Below are 16,893 nucleotides of genomic sequence, written 5' to 3'. Positions count from 1 at the left end.
CGGCAGTCTGCATGCTCATTCTTCTTGCTATTTGCTTGAGCAGAAAGAAATTCATGCTATTTGCTTACGAATAAATTCATGCTATTTGCTTGAGAAGACATTCATGCTATTTGCTTGAGAAGAAATGAAAATCATTGAGAAGAAAAGAAAATCATTGAGAAGAAAAGAAAATCATTGAGAAAATGTAGAAGTAGAATATTTCTTAGCGAACTTCTTGTGATCGCGATTTCTACGTACCAGAAGTTTAGTGGCGTGAAAGGAGTGTTGAGTATATGTGTGTGTGACGTCCCAGGGTATATACATGTAGATGAGTATCGATGAGCTTTCTCTGCTTTCGTTCATTTTACGATTGGTTTGTTTACTGCTTTAAAATTCTTGTCTATTTGGTATGACGATATTCGTGTGTCATTCATGTAACCATATTTTGTCATTACTGTACGAATCACAAATATAACATGGTGCTGGTTTTTTTTAGGACGAAGCTGAATTTACAAGCGTTGAATCGCGCAGTACATCTTTTTTCGAAAAACATCCACGATGAGACACTACCTACGAGCATCCAGACTATGTCTTGCAAGTTATTATTGAACCTGGTGGATGGCATCAGGACCTACAACCATGATGATGGCCACGACCCGATGCTTCCTAAAGACTTGCTCATCCGCATGTTGCAGGTTTTCGTTGATAAGTTCAAGTCCATAGCTCAGCTGCAGGTTCCTTACTTGAAACAGAAGCACGCAGAAAAAGAAGCCGTTGGTGCGACACCGTCAGCTTTCTCTGCTACTTCTGCGCCCAGCAGCACGCCAGGGTCGAGCTCAAGCAATGGCTTGGACGCTGGCCAGGAAATCAAACAAGAAGATGTTAAGGACTCAAAGATTCCTTTGGGTGCTTCAGCCGGACCTGGTGCCACTTCTTGCACTTCCTCAGATACAGAGAACGCTAAAGAAAAAGATCAAATCCAGAAGCTTGGCGCACCTCCAAATGTCACTCAAAATTATAGTGTGCCTGATTGCAAAGCCCTCGTCAAGACTTTGGTCTCAGGCGTCAAGACCATCACATGGGGGTATACGAATTCGCGTTTCTGCGCCGAGAAACATTCTAATGGCGAGAAAATTTTTGAACCGAAAGAGGTCCTGATATTCATCAGGTTTGTTAAGTGGGCGATGCAAGCTCTGGACATTTACGCCATCAACACCCCTGGTACCACACAGGGGGCCGCCCATGGTCCCTCCCCCCAGCGGGGCGCGGCAGTCACGACCGCTGGCCGATCCAAAGAAGAAAAAGATGTTCTCGAACATTTCGCGGGCGTCTTTACGTTACTTAATCCAGCGACTTTTAGAGAAATATTCTCTACCACCATCGACTACGTTGTTGACAGGATCCACCTGAATAATGCTCTCCAAGGGGTAGCGAACACGTTTCTTGCCAATCCTGTTCCATCGCCTGTGTTCGCGACTATTCTGGTGGAGTACCTCCTCAAGCACATGGAAGAGATGGGGAAGCCCGTGGAACGGTCAAGCCTCTACTTAAAACTCTTTAAGCTGGTGTTCGGAAGTGTATCGCTCTTCGCTACTCCAAATGAACAAATGCTCAAGCCTCATTTGCATCAGATTGTCAACAAATCCATGGAGTTGGCTATGAGTGCGAAAGAACCGTACAATTACTTCCTGCTTCTGCGAGCGCTCTTTCGGTCTATTGGGGGAGGTAGTCACGATTTGCTATACCAAGAGTTTCTTCCTCTATTGCCTACATTATTGCAAGGCCTCAATAGCCTGCAGAGCGGTCTGCACAAACAGCACATGAAGGATCTTTTCGTGGAGCTGTGCCTGACTGTACCCGTCCGTCTCTCTTCCTTGCTGCCATATCTGCCCATGTTAATGGATCCGCTTGTGTCTGCTCTCAACGGCTCCCACATGCTTATCTCCCAGGGCCTGCGAACACTCGAACTTTGTGTCGACAATCTTCAACCTGATTTCTTGTACGAACACATCCAGCCCGTTAGAGCTGAGCTCATGCAGGCTTTGTGGAAAACCCTGCGCAACCCCAACGACAACACTGCACAAATTGCCTTCCGCGTTCTCGGCAAGTTTGGAGGCGGAAACAGAAAAATGATGATTGAGCCGCAAAAACTGACCTACGAAGAACAAGAAATCCCGAGTACATGCATCAATGTCCAGTTCGCTGAACACAAAATGCCTATATTACTTCCTGTTGAAAGGATCATTGAAGTCGCGTTCAATGCATTGAAAACGTCCACGACGGAACCCTGGTACCGACAGCAATGCTGGGAAGTTGTGCGCTGCTTCCTCATAGGATCTATGCTCAAGGACCAAGATCGAGGCCTTTTATTGAAGCTAATTAACCACCCAAGCTTCAAAGATGGAGAGATCACAGCTTCTGAACCATACAAGTGCCGTGACGAGGCAGCTCGCCGAGTTCACCAGATGGCGTTGACTGCGATGCTCGTCACGGCAGCCATCAAGGAACTGAGTAAGCAGGTGCTGCGAACTGTCGTGTCCGTGGTACGACACTATACGATGGTCGCCGTCGTCCAGCAGGCGGCACCATTCAATGTCCAGAACAAGATTCAGGGCATGGATCCGTACGTGCTGATTGACGCTCTCGCTGTCGTTATGGGACATGAAGAAAAGGAACTTTGCAAACCTGGTCATGTGACTCTGATGTTGATCATCAGCGCCGCTAGTGACATCCTTGGAAGCAAAGAACGAGCCTCTCGACTGCCACTGATGGAGTATCTTGCCGTGAAGATGTGCCAGCTGTGCTACGAACGAGCTTGGTATGCTAAACACGGCGGTTGTCTCGCCATAAAAATCCTGTGTGAGAACATGCCACTCAAGTGGGTCTTGCAGCACCAGTTTGCCTTCTTGAGGGCGCTCATGTACGTCATGATGGACTTGTCTGGTGAAGTTTCCACTGGCGCAGTCGACATGGCCAAGACAAACTTAGAGAAAATACTACTGCAGTGCGCTTCTCCTCTTCAACCTCCACATGACACTCAAGAGATGCTGGTCATGCAAGAGAAGTCTCTGCACGAGGTCACTCAAGAACTTGTCCTTCAAGTTACCTCATCGAACACTATCGTTAGGGAACAGACTATGCAATCTCTTCACCTTTTAGGGAGACTTACTGGTCGCGGCGTAACGGAGGTCATGTTGCCTCACAAGAAAGTCTTGGCTGACATGATCCCTCCGAAGAAACACCTCCTGCGTCATCAGCCTGCCAATGTCCAGATTGGTCTCATGGAAGGTAATACTTTCTGCACGACTCTCGAGCCCAGGCTGTTCACACTCGATACTAATGTTCAAGAGCACAAAGTCTTCCTCAATGAGCTATTGTATCTCGTTGATTTTGACGATGTGCATCTCAGAAAGTATTCTTGCTACAAAAACGTGAGCAGCTTGATACCGCTTAAAAAATCTGCTCTCCGCGCGCTTTCTACATGTCACTACATTCATGTCTCACAAGACAAGATCTTCACTTCCATCTACAAAGCGCTAATTACAAGCAACAACACGGAAATTCAAGAAGCTGCTTTCGAGGGCCTCCAGAAGTTTTTGGACGGCCGAGCGCCCTCCGACTCCATCACAGCTGTGGTCCGCCCTCTAGTGTCCCAGATCTGCAACAGCATGACTCGTCTTTCTCCTCAAATGGTTTCCAAGATTTCATACATCTCACGTCTGTTCCCTAATCTCTTCACAGAATTCGTGTGTAACGAACTCTTGCAGTACTGCTGCAATCTTCTCGACAGTGCCGCCCTCAATCCCCGATCTACCGCCGAGCTGCAACTTGCGGCCAGCATCCTAGACCTGTTCCACCGCATGCCGCAAACTTCACCGCGCTCCATTGAGCGCATGGCTACTAAAGTGATGGCGGCTGAGCGTGCACTTCTCATTGAGGCTGGAAGCCCACTACGTGAGCCACTCGTCAATTTCCTCGTCCTCCATCCCGTCGAAACTCTCGAACTCTTCCTCTCCCCAGCTCATGCTGGCAATGAACAGTGTGGGCGCTACTTGGAATACATTATTCGGCACTCGATTTCCGCTCCACTGCGGAGTCAGATGGAGCTATTGGGTGATAGGCTGCTCTCTTTGATGTCAGAAACTGACGTGACACCGGCGTTCAGCGCTCAGAAACATTTCCTGGCCATCAGAATGACCCTGCTGGCCGCTCGCCACAACAACGCCTGGCTTGACACGCAGCCCGCACTCCTGCAGAGTATCCGTGACCTCTGGAACTCTGAAGACTTCCACGAGAAGCACATAATGTGCGATACCGTTGAATTCAGCCACTGGAAGATTCCTCGAATGGTCGTCTCTATCTTGCTGATCTACTACAAAAACCACAGTGACGATATTCCCCTTTTGTTCCAATTGGTCAAAGCGTTCATTGGACGCTACATTCCCGAATTTCAATTCCTCCGTGAGTTCCTTGAGGAAACTGTGGCGAAAACTTATGCTGTCGAGTGGAAGCGTCGAGCGTTCTTTGAGTTTGTGCAACTGTTTGTGGATGGCTCAGTTGTTCAAGAACTCAAGGCCTGCGTTCTGCAGTACATCATCATCCCCAGCTTCTCTGTGAGCTTGGAGCGTGGCGAACGCGATCTGCTGATCAGCAATAGCGAAACTCCCTGCATTGATTCCCCCGATAACATCGTATCGGTCTTCATCAACCAAATCATGAACCCAGACAACAACGGGCACTTCATCGACGCGCTACGCATCCTGTTATTACAGTTGTCATGTCTTTTGGTGGAGAAAGCTTCTAACTATTTCCACGATGACAGCAGCCACCGTCAGGGTGAGAAGATGAGACAAGGAGACAAGTTACGTCGTCTCATGACCTTCACATGGCCGTGCTTGCTAGCGAAGAACTGCGTCGACCCAGCCACCAAGTATCACGGGCATTTGCTGCTCTCGCATATCATCGCCAAGTTCGCCATCAACAGACGCATCGTCTTGCAAGTTTTCCACAGCCTCCTCAAGGCGCACGCCATGGAGGCCAGAACTGTCGTCAGACAAGCCTTGGAGATACTTACTCCCGCCATGCCTGCTAGAATGGAAGACGGTATGCATTCTGTGTCTATTGATCACTGCTTTAGGAATTATGAATTTGCCTAATTATTTTTCGTAAATTCTGTTTAAAATTTAACATTATTAAATAATATATAAATAAAAATTTAAATATATTTAAATAATATTTAATAATATCAATAATTATTTGATATTTAATGTCCAGTTGCTTGTGTGTCGTCTGATTTTTAATGTCGCCAACATTGTTTCGTCGTTTATTTTTATCTCTGTCAGAGAAACGTTATGTTAAGAGCAATGTGCAAGCTACGAACTGCTTGCTCATTTGACCTTTTAAAAGCATACAGGCGTTTGCTAATGCTGGCTAAACAATGTTCGTTGACGCAGTGGACACGTGATTTCATGCAATGTTTGCTATTGCAGGCAACACAATGCTGACCCACTGGACTCGTAAGATCTTGGTAGAAGAAGGCCACAGCATCGGCCAACTGGTGCACATCCTTCAGCTGGTGGTGCGCCATGTGGACGTGTACCAGCCGGTGCGCCAACACCTCGTCCACCACATCACCAGCGCCATGCACAAGCTTGGCTTCTCCATCACTGCCAATATGGACCAGAAGAGGCTGGCTGTTGACCTCGCAGAGGTGATGCTTCTAACCAGCGCATTCATTGCATCTCATAATTGTATTTTATCTCGTTTTTGTTCGAAAGGAATTTTGTTCCAGGTTAACTACTTGAACATTAAGTAGTTCCAGAGCTTATAAACTTTTTGATCACGACCCAACATGTGAAACTATGATTCTTATATGCCGGCAATAGTTGGTGTATTCATTAGTTTTAAAAATGTTATTATTTACTTAGTTAATGCCATTAAATTTCAGGTTTAAACATCCACGTAAGATTTACTTGAAGGTCTGTGAGCAGGTGTGCATCAAGTGGGAAGAACGTCGAGTAGCGGACGAGAAAGCAGGCGTCGTGGCGCCGGCAGTAGAGACCCGCATGAAGGGACGCACGTTGCTGGACCAGTACCGACCTGCCGTGCATGCAGACACGGTCGTCTACTTTCTGGTTCGTTTACCGTGCCAAGTTCACGAGACTAGTAGCGCCACATCAGTGCTTCTGCCCAACGCTTCCCCGCCCCTGCCTGCAGCTACAGCCAGCGAGCTTCTGTCCAGAAGGTGCTCACTTCTGCTCAAAAGAGCCCTGGTCGTGTGGCCCAATGCTGATCCCAAGCTTGCTTGGCTGGATAAGCTCTTCCAGGGCCTAGAAACTCCCCAATACAGTCTAGGTAATGTTTGTTCCGGTCTTGAGCTTCTAACTTACCTCGTAGGGAAGCTCAAGAAGGAACAAATGCTTGCAGCCGTAAAGAGTCTTTACCGCGGACTCCTATCATGTTGCTCCTGCTCCAATCCACGCGTCATCCGTCTTCTTCATCCTCTTTTGTCAACTCTGCTCACGACTTTCGGTGTTGATGAACTGGACGAGTTTGTCACCCGTGCAGCCAAGCTGGTGCAGGAGGCACTGGCCAACCACGACCGTGGCACAACAGGCGCCGTGGGTACCCTGTACCCCGCCCTTATGGTCATGAGGGCGCTGGCTCAACACTCGACGCAGCATCTGGACCGTCTTATGACGGCCATCATGAAGGTCCTGCAGAAAATTACCAGGGACCACATCACACCAGCTCAGATCGGCCCTGACGCAGCAGGTGAGGATCTTTAAACAATCTTCGGGTGTCCGGTAACATACTTCATGGGTTATTTAGTAAATTCGTGTATTTATATTTTATTTGGAAATAATGTACGTCTAAGCTACTGGTTATACTTTGTGAATGATACCTACTTCTGCATAAATGTCCAAAATCAATCGATAAGTATTAATTTGTGGATTGCTTTACTATAGTTTTCTGTTGTGCTGTGCTTTATACCTCCATGACACATATTTTTGAAGACTTATTTTGAATAATAAATTTTAATTTCATCTGTATGTGTGCAATTAAAATCAACTGTTTTTAGGGGAAGCAAATCGTGTAGAGGCGCTCATCGTGCTGCTGGAGCTCGTTAAGAACAGAGTGAGTGTCATGGGCGTCGACATGAGGAAGATCTTCATCGGCAACATCCTGGTGGGTCTCGTCGAGAAGACCCCGGACGTGAAGGTGATGAAGGCCATCACGAAGGTGGTGGGTGAGTGGGTGCGTGCTAAGCCAACCGCCCCAACGGCGTCAAACCAGGCGCCAAGTCTGCGTGAGAAGAGCATCCTACTGGTCAAGTTAATGCAGTACGTTGAGAAGCGCTTTGCTCAGGATGACGAAATGATGGCGCAATTCCTGAACCTTGTTCTCTTCGTGTACCGTGACGAACATTTGAGGAACACTGAGCTTGTGAGCAAGCTTGAGACTGCATTTCTGGCCGGTCTCAGATGCACTCAACCACAAATACGCGCTAGTTTTCTGCAAGTGTTTCAGGATAGCATGCCTTGTAGGCTTTACAGTCGCCTGCTCTACATCGTCTGCTCGCAGAACTGGGAGAACATCGGTCCTCACTACTGGATCAAGCAGTGTATCCAAATATTGCTCAGTACAGCACACGATAAAATCCCCATACAAGTGTCGCGCAGTGACATTATGTTGCCCAGCGTCACGTCCGTCGTGGGCTGGGCCGAGGCCAGCGACCGCGCCCTCTTCTCCATGCTCGCCAACGTCAAAGAAGAAGACGTGGATTCGTCATCTGTGAGCACGTCGACGGAAAATAATCAAGAAGATATTGACATGGAATTATCTTCCACGGTTCCCGGTGAGGGTTCACTCTCGGGTGGACGAAATTCTTCTCCAAACTCGCGAGCTAAACTGCAAAACCTCATCTCCACACAATGGAAGTTCTATCAAAGTGCCAATGAAGTTTACACAAGCCACTTCTTAGCAGGAACCGCTCAGCTCTGTCATATGGACACAAGTCTGGCTGAGTGGGTTTGGAAGCAATTATTCCCGCGTATTTGGAAGATTCTTAGTGAGAAACAGCAGCAGTCGTTAAGCAAGGAAATTCCTCCGTTCGTTTCGTCCGGTACCCACATCGTTCAGAAAGAATGCCATCCGTCTGCCATTCAAACGTTCGTAGAAGCTCTTTGTCTGTGCCAGCCGAGCGTGCCAATGCGTCCCTTCCTCCTGCAGTACCTCGGTAAGGGCCACAACCTGTGGCACCGCATGTGCCTGCAGCTCGAGGCCCTGATGCAGGCAGGACAGGTGCCCTTCTCTGCCATCAAGCGCGACTCCGAGTATTTGGACCCCATCCTCTCCCTGCAGCAGGTTTGTAATAGAATTATGATCCGTTCTAAGCGCATTTTACAAGCCTATTAATATTAATCCAGGCATTTAAATAAATCAATATTTTTTATCAGAATCCTTTTGAAATGTGCGTCGGTGTCAACCTGTCCCGATAATATCCATGTTAAATTAGCTCACATGCAAGCCATTTCTGCATGTGGAATAATGCGCTGCCCTAAACGCGAGCAGGAAGCCCTGTTTGGACTGCACGACCTGTACTCGCTGATGAAGGAGGAGGACCTCTGGGCGGGGCTGTGGCAGACGCACGCCCATTACCCAGAGACCAAACTGGTGAGTTCGACATCAGCTTTATGCTGGGATCAGGGGTCAGAAAATTCTCTTTTCAGATCTCGTCCAGGCATTAACAGGCATGGAAAGGAGTTTAACATTGAAATTTTTTAGGGAAAATACTTAGAAGTTGTTGCACAAGATTCAGTTGGTTTTCTTCGATTATTTATAATTATTTATTTTCGCACTTTTCCTGTTTTTCCTTGTTAATGTTTCTATGTTTCAGTCGGTTTTTGTATCTAGAAGTCGGTATGACTGGAAAATTTCTGCTGTGGATGGCCATTGGATGTAAAGTGAATGGGTTAGAGCGTGCGTAAAGCTGATGTTGAAGCTTTTACGTGTTGCAGGCCCTTAAGATGTTTACGTGTTGCAGGCCCTTAGAATGTTTACGTGTTGCAGGCCCTTAAAATGTTTATGTGTTGCAGGCCCTTAAGATGTTTACGNGCTGGCTCAGGTCAGAGCTTCGTGCTGGCTCAGGTCAGAGCTTCGTGCTGGCTCAGGTCAGAGCTTCGTGCTGGCTCAGGTCAGAGCTTCGTGCTGGCTCAGGTCAGAGCTTCGTGCTGGCTCAGGTCAGAGCTTCGTGCTGGCTCAGGTCAGAGCTTCGTGCTGGCTCAGGTCAGAGCTTCGTGCTGGCTCAGGTCAGAGCTTCGTGCTGGCTCAGGTCAGAGCTTCGTGCTGGCTCAGGTCAGAGCTTCGTGCTGGCTCAGGTCAGAGCTTCGTGCTGGCTCAGGTCAGAGCTTCGTGCTGGCTCAGGTCAGAGCTTCGTGCTGGCTCAGGTCAGAGCTTCGTGCTGGCTCAGGTCAGAGCTTCGTGCTGGCTCAGGTCAGAGCTTCGTGCTGGCTCAGGTCAGAGCTTCGTGCTGGCTCAGGTCAGAGCTTCGTGCTGGCTCAGGTCAGAGCTTCGTGCTGGCTCAGGTCAGAGCTTCGTGCTGGCTCAGGTCAGAGCTTCATGTTGGCTCAGGTCAGAGCTTCATGCTGGCTCAGGTCAGAGCTTCGTGCTGGCTCAGGTCAGAGCTTCGAGCTGGCTCGGCTTAAAGCGGCTGCACCACGCTAGGAGTGTGTTGCTGACTTACGAGCTTATTCCTGTCTCGTGGCGTAAGCTTTCCATAGCCAAGTGCTGGGCTGACAATTTGAATTTCAACTATTCGTCTCTCATCTGCAAGTCTAAATAAAAAAATTTCATTTCAGGTCCTTAGGCCTCTAAAAATTTATTTCTATTCACTCTTTTCAATGTTGTTTAGCAAATTAATCACCATTATTAAGCAGAGTTTTGACTTTTTTGCAGCAGTGCTAACTTCAATTATATTATACACTAGGTGAAACTAAGAAGTCTTCTCCTCGAAATGACGGTCATTGCTTAACTGACAATATTGCCCGGACGGGTAGCTAACGATTTATGTCCTTTATAGTTGCGTTAGTTCGTTCACTATGACGTTGGTTCATTTATTGCAACGGTAATCCGTTTATTGTGAAGTCAGTTAGTTTATAGTGATGTTAGTTTTTTTATTATTACGTTTATTATTAATATGACATTACGTCGAATACTCGTCGCAAATGCTGGCCCGCCGTGATCACCCCTCTGGGTCTGCAGGTGCACGAAGGAGCTCAACCAGTGGGACATCGTGCGGGAGTTCGGCTCCGACCCTGCCAACGGCTTGCCGCAGTTGGTGCTGGACACCGCATGGCGAGTGCCCGACTGGCCTGCCATGAAGGACGCCCTCGCTTCCATGGAGCGCGCCTCCTACCCGAGGTACGTCCTGTGATGCCTTGAAGAAGGGCCCTCGCCTCCTGCCCGAGGTACGTCCTGTGCTGCTCTGAAGAAGGGCTCTCCCCTCCTGCCCGAGGTACGTCTTGTGCTGCTCTGAAGAAGGGCTTTCCCCTCCTGCCCGAGGTACGTCCTGTGCTGCTCTGAAGAAGGCCTTCCCCTCCTGCCCGAGGTACGTCCTGTGCTGCTCTGAAGAAGGCCTTCCCCTCCTGCCCGAGGTACGTCCTGTGATGCCTTGAAGAAGGGCTCTCCCCTCCTGCCCGAGGTACGTCCTGTGCTGCTCTGAAGAAGGGCCCTCGCCTCTTCCAGAGGTACGTCCTGTGCTGCGTGGCGCGTTACCTGCACCTCGTCCCTCAAGTTTCATTGAATTTTTATGTGATGAGAAATCTCCCTCCGTGGGATAATTCGCAAACTGCATGATCTGAAAGCTCATTAAAAAATAAGTAGTAAAAATATCATTACATATCATAATATTACATAAAATATCATTTTTCTATCACTCAGTTTTAAAGATGACATCGGACAAATGACGGCCCCATTGTCAATGCATTCAGTTAGCAGATTTTTGAAGTTCCGTTCAACTCGCAGAAGCAAATTGACGGGTATGTTGGCGATGGCTTGGCGTATGTTGTTCTTCAAATGAGGTAGGGTTCGTGAACAGTCATTGTAAACAATTCAAGTAATTGTAGATAACCCATAAATAAAATCACGTGGTGCCAAACCGGGGGATCGTGCAGACCAAAGAAGGTCACCTCTCATGAAGATAAGGCACTCTGAAGAGTTTTCTCCTAAAATACGTTGAACATCGCGCTATGTGGGCGATGGCTCCATCCTATTGGAATCAAACGGCAAAAAACGGCGTTAATCGTTTGCGTGTACAGAACAGCAGTCACCGTTACTGCGCGTTCGTTTTCCTCAAAGCAATAAGGGCCAATTATGCCGTTTACTATCAATCATTAACAATTATCAATTGTTTACAATGGCTGTCCAGACCCGTCAATATGCTTCAGCGAGTTGAATGCAACTTCAAAAGTCGACTAACTGAATGCATTGGCAATGGAGGCCGTCAGTTGTCCGATGTAATCTTTAAAAGTTAGTAATATAAAAATTCTGGTAATGCCTTTTTCAATAAAATTAATTATTAATATTTAAATGATATCTTCACTAGTTCATTTTTTTATTGAGCTTTCAAATCAGAAAGTTTCAATGAATCGCCCTGTATTACAGCGAGGTTTGACTCACTGGCATGCATCACACTTGCTTCTGAAGTTAAGGCTTCCGAAAAGTTTGGCTCAAATTAGATATTTCCTAAAGACATTTGAAGGTATTGATTATTCTGCATAGACAACGCATTTTCCATTAGACATTTGAACGTTTTAATTCGTTTTCGTCGTATAACGTGACGCTTCTATGTTTATATAAATGATACCCAGTAATTAAAATATCCTCACGCTATGTTAATTTCACAGAATATCAATGGAAGCTGAACCGTATGTTCAAAGCATATACCCTAATGATTACACTATTCCAATTTAGAGAAAAACAATGGAGGGTGAACCTCCTCTACACACGACATAATGCGCTGAACTATTTCGATGACAGAGTATATCAATGGAAGATGAACTTGTACTTATACTAAAACGCTTTTTACTATTTTTATTGCAGAGAATACCAATGGAAAGTGAACCTGTACAAATACTATAATGCTTTGTACTATTTTTATTGCAGAGAATACCAATGGAAAGTGAACCTGTCATAATACTAAAACGCTTTTTACTATTTTTATTGCAGAGTATACCAATGGAAAGTGAACCTGTACAAATACTAAAATGCTTTGTACTATTTTTATTGCAGAGAATACCAATGGAAAGTGAACCTGTACAAAGGATATCTGGCAATATGCTACGGCGAGGAGCAGACTCCTGCGACCGTAGACAAGATCGTGGACGTGACCTCGGCGCTCTGCATACGAGAGTGGAAGCGCCTGCCGCCCATCGTGTCCCACATCCACTTACCCTTCCTGCAGGCGGCGCAACAGGTGGCAACTCTAATGCCGAATGTTACTTTTGTACACTTAACATAACATAAAAAATATAACTCAGTACTCACTGCAGTGCTGACAGAGAGCGCATTTTCTCGTCGACGAAAACTTGAGGTCACGGACAGACGGACGGACAGTCGGACAGACAGACGGAGGGACGGACGGATATGGCGAGCACAATAGTGCATTTTTTCAATAAATGAGAAAATGCGCTAAAAAGTGATGTTGGCGCTGAAGAGTAGGCATGATGTGGCCTGTCACCGATTCTTGTACTACTTTTCGTGACTTGTCCACAGGAGATCTAAAAACAGGTCCTTCGACCGGATCTTTTATCAACTGACGATAGTTTGAAATAGCTACTAGACTTGCACCGGGTTCGATATGATGCTAGGCGTTTCAAGTCTGAACATTCAAGTCTTAAATATCGTGCGCAATAAAGATTTCTTTTTAATTTTTCAAGAAATGCGAAGCAGGTAACGTTAGACATAACTTTTTCTAGAAAAGATTCTCTAGAAACGACTGCAAATATAGTTGGATATTCTTCATTATTATAGTGCATATACAGGAATACATTGCGAACATCTTGCATTAAGTCATTGCCTGACTACCTCTGCATAAATACATTTATCTTCTGTGAGATATTGAGTGCATTGACTGGATGTAGCAGGGCGTGTGTACGGCCTGCTATGGTGAGCTGGTCTTTGAAGAAGTGTTTATAATTTCCAAAGCTATTCACAATATTGCTCTATTATTACTATTCAATCTGAAGCATCAACAATAATTCTCAATAATCGGAGCTATCAATGCTCGATTATCGGAGCTATCAATAATCATGCTCTTCCATGCTTATTCAAATTTGTTCATCCATCATTTCACCTGAGGATTTACGACTTGTTTAGGAGTGAGCTTTACAATTTCTAAGCAAAGAAATGCAATGCAGTGCGCTCCTTGAGTAATGTCGACGTTCGAACTGCGCGACGTCATATAAAACTTTTCCACTGATCTCTTCTTTACTCGTACGTTACTTGATTGTCATGTATATGCATCGCTGTAGCTCCTGAGGAGTTGGCAACTGCTATTTATAGCTGTTCAGTTACGGAAATAGTAATGAATTCAATGGTAAGGACAAGCGTAATGTACAAAAATATAGTGGTGTATATTTTGGAAATCATAATTTCGAGTGCGTATTGGACGGTTTCAACATCTGGACCGAGACCGCTCGGATTCTTGTCGGAAATTATCTTTCGTGGTGAGAAGCTCTGTTGATGTTTGTTGTAGGTAATGGAGCTACAGGAAGCATGGCAGATTCATCAGGGTCTACTACAAGGACGGTCAAGCAGTTTACAAGACATGAAGGCAATTGTAAAGACGTGGCGCAATCGCCTGCCTGTCATTGCCGACGACCTCAGTCACTGGTCGGACATTTTCACGTGGCGACAGCAGCACTACCAGTTCATCGTCACCCACTATACCGACGCCGGCGAGACTGGACAGGTGCATCAATTTTATCGTACTTGCGCAACGCAATCATATTCCTCAGCTATAATTAATCCTTTAGCGTTGTTGGCGTTTATCCTGTGCCACTGGGAAATTTATAAAACAGGTTAATTAAGAGTAGTTATTACGGGTAAGTAGCATGTTTTGATCATTGTAATATAGAACACATAGATATATAATAGCAACCTCGTCAAAACGGCAAGTTTTGAAAGTAATTTCATGCAGATGCTATAGCAATGTTGAATTGTTAGGATACAATTTTAAATGGTTCCTCTTGAACTTCTCTTGGAAAAATTGTTTCAATTTTGTAATAAAGATTACGAATTGACTCTTTATTGTCGTGTAGGTCTAACCGAGTGTTGGTTTGCAGCAGAACAACAGCATGCTAGGGGTGCACGCCTCCGCTCAGGCGATCATTCACTTCGGCAAAATCGCCCGCAAGCACAACTCGACGAACGTCTGCCTTGAATCCCTCTCACGTATCCATTCCATACCTTCCGTCCCCATCGTCGACTGCTTCCAGAAGATCCGGCAGCAAGTCAAGTGTTATCTGCACATGGCTGTTGCCAACAACATGGGCAAAACCGAACTGCAAGAGGTACTTTTTTTAACTTGATTAAGCTTGTGCGCTGCATATTGATATATAACAATAGATACTCATCACAAAATTACTTGATAACGTCCGACTTGCATGAAGAGTAGGATTGAACGCAAAAAAAATCGTTCCTAATTCAGTGCTATACTTTATTTTGTTTGGTGATTTTGAAGTTATTGTTACGTCACTGGTGGTTGCTGATGAACTGTTTGCTCGTGTTGGAGTTGCAGGGTCTGGAGGTCATCGAGTCCACAAACTTGAAATTCTTCACCAAGGAAATGACGTCAGAGTTCTACGCGCTGAAGGGCCTCTTCCTGTCGCACCTCGGTAAGTTTAATTGGTCATTGGAATTGCTTTAATTAGTCATTAATTGCAATTGCTTTAATTTAGGCAGGCTACGGCCCTAGCGTCTTGGGCTTTACTTGGAGTATTCGCATTTATAAGTTCTCATCTAAAAAAATTACGGCAAAAATCCTACAGAGAGAAGATTGCAATGAAACGCTGGCGCATTTAATATTAAATTGGAAAATTTAAGTCACATCCTACGCTAACAAAAATCTCTAGCACAGAAAAAGGGTGATCCGAACACAATCATCAGTGAAATCTACTTTTACCAGAAGCGTTGACTCGTTGCAGTTCCGTTGAGTATACGACTGTCGTAAACGACCGTACTTCTTGCACGAGTGTGCGGCCGTACCGCAGCTGTAGCCTCGCCTCCTCGCTGTTGCCTTTCACAGTCACGTTGTCTTCTTAGCCATAATCTCCGCGCTTAGATTGATGTCTCACGACCGGTCACAACCGTAGAATTTAAATAACAACCGTACTTCCGACTATTGGTGTAGTCTTCATAGGCCTTGGTGTTACACCAAGCTCATTGCCGCACTTCTGCTGTTGGTGATCGTGACCGTACTGCTACTGATGATGACTGTGATCGTATTGTCTTGATGACCGTACAAATATGGCGAAATTATGGCCGTTACACGTAGATTTTTGACGTTATATCGGAGTCGTAGTGGTATGAATGACTCGACGTTTCGCGCAGCCGTTATTTTGCGAACCGCCGTCCAGCGGCCGGAGCCGTTGCGGCCGTCCGACGGCCGGATCCAGACCGTACTGGAGTGACGGTCACCGCAGTATAGGACAACTCTTAGGCGCAAATTTTAGGGTCTTGATATAGGCAGATGTCACGCACACATAAGCCTATACCAAGGGACGCCGCGACAGTTTCAAGTTCCACAAGAGTCAGTCCTTTCCATACCCTCAGCATTCCAAACCATAAACAAACTGGCCCTCACGGTTTTCTACCCCAACTTTGAGGTCATGTTCTCATCCTGCTTACAATTGCTTGACACCCCTCAGCCCTTCATCGAAACTTTACGTAAGCAATGTTTATTATTAAAATATAAACTAAAGTCAGAATTACCCATGATTAAATCAGGTTGCAACGAGCCTCTATGGTTTCCTTACTTGCTTTGCTCCATCCGTATTTTATTTTTGGATGTAAAATGCCTCTATTGTTGCATGAGAAATGGGGTGATCTATACAATTATATTTTATAGTTCAATGCAAATGTGCCAGTTTTTCATGAGCATGAGAAATATTTGTGGTGTTATTATGTTGATAAATCTGTGGTAAACTAGTACTAAAACTAGTTCCTCTGTGATGAATTTAGTAGCTATGAGTATCTTCATCCAAATGCGCTGTGGTCATTTTGCCATATTCCCTTGTATGGCCATCATGAAACAATTGAAGTGCGTTGGCTAAGCATTAGTAAGCAGGGACGCTGAACTAATGCCATGTCACAGCAGGATTGACTTGCGACAAAAGCTATAGGAAACCTCTCCTACTAATGCAGCCGTTCTGATTTAGGGTGGAAAAATGGCGTTGATTTTGCAAACGAAATTACGAAGCAATTCTCTTGCTCACCATCCTAATTACCACTTCACTTGATGGTGTAATATAATAGAGTAACTCTAATCCTTAAATATTATAGCTCCTTAGTCTGATGATTTAGAAGTTTCATCGTCCAATTACATCGTGTGTCATTCTGGCGAGTAATTAACTAGGAAGGTATCTCATTCGAGCGAGCAATACCTGCAGCTATTGTTAAATGTGTTAATTGGTTTGCAGGTCGTGCGGATGAGGCCAACAAAGCCTTCAGTTCGAGCGTACAGTTCCACGACTTGTTACTCAAAGGTTGGTCGCTTTGGGGCGACTTCATAGAAGTCGGCTTCTCGAGGGACACCAGCAACCTGAACGCCGCCGCTCAGGCAATCATCTGCTTCCTGCATGCTGCTCGGTGAGTCGCTGATGCGCTGTCTTTTAATAATTTTCCACGCGGTAA

The 16,893-nt window shown here is 45.8% G+C and overlaps 1 protein-coding gene across 1 annotated transcript in view; it reads left to right on the top strand.

Moving 5' to 3' along the window:
* The window catches only part of LOC108665534 (transformation/transcription domain-associated protein), a 33,571-nt gene that overhangs the window by 5,389 nt on the left and 11,289 nt on the right, over nt 1-16,893 (top strand). The window contains exons 8-19 of the mRNA XM_047881443.1: nt 476-5,082; nt 5,469-5,689; nt 5,970-6,753; nt 7,061-8,346; nt 8,554-8,655; nt 9,078-9,658; nt 10,243-10,401; nt 12,271-12,454; nt 13,736-13,951; nt 14,325-14,552; nt 14,780-14,876; nt 16,680-16,848. Of these exons, the coding sequence (XP_047737399.1) occupies nt 476-5,082; nt 5,469-5,689; nt 5,970-6,753; nt 7,061-8,346; nt 8,554-8,655; nt 9,078-9,658; nt 10,243-10,401; nt 12,271-12,454; nt 13,736-13,951; nt 14,325-14,552; nt 14,780-14,876; nt 16,680-16,848 (8,634 nt within the window). The remainder of the gene's footprint in view (nt 1-475; nt 5,083-5,468; nt 5,690-5,969; nt 6,754-7,060; nt 8,347-8,553; nt 8,656-9,077; nt 9,659-10,242; nt 10,402-12,270; nt 12,455-13,735; nt 13,952-14,324; nt 14,553-14,779; nt 14,877-16,679; nt 16,849-16,893) is intronic.

Source organism: Hyalella azteca, unplaced genomic scaffold (assembly GCF_000764305.2).
Source record: "Hyalella azteca isolate HAZT.00-mixed unplaced genomic scaffold, Hazt_2.0.2 contig7978, whole genome shotgun sequence".
In the NCBI taxonomy this organism is placed as follows: Eukaryota; Metazoa; Arthropoda; class Malacostraca; order Amphipoda; family Hyalellidae; genus Hyalella; species Hyalella azteca.
Note: the sequence above shows the minus strand (reverse complement) of the source record. Positions and strands in the feature narration are given on the sequence as shown.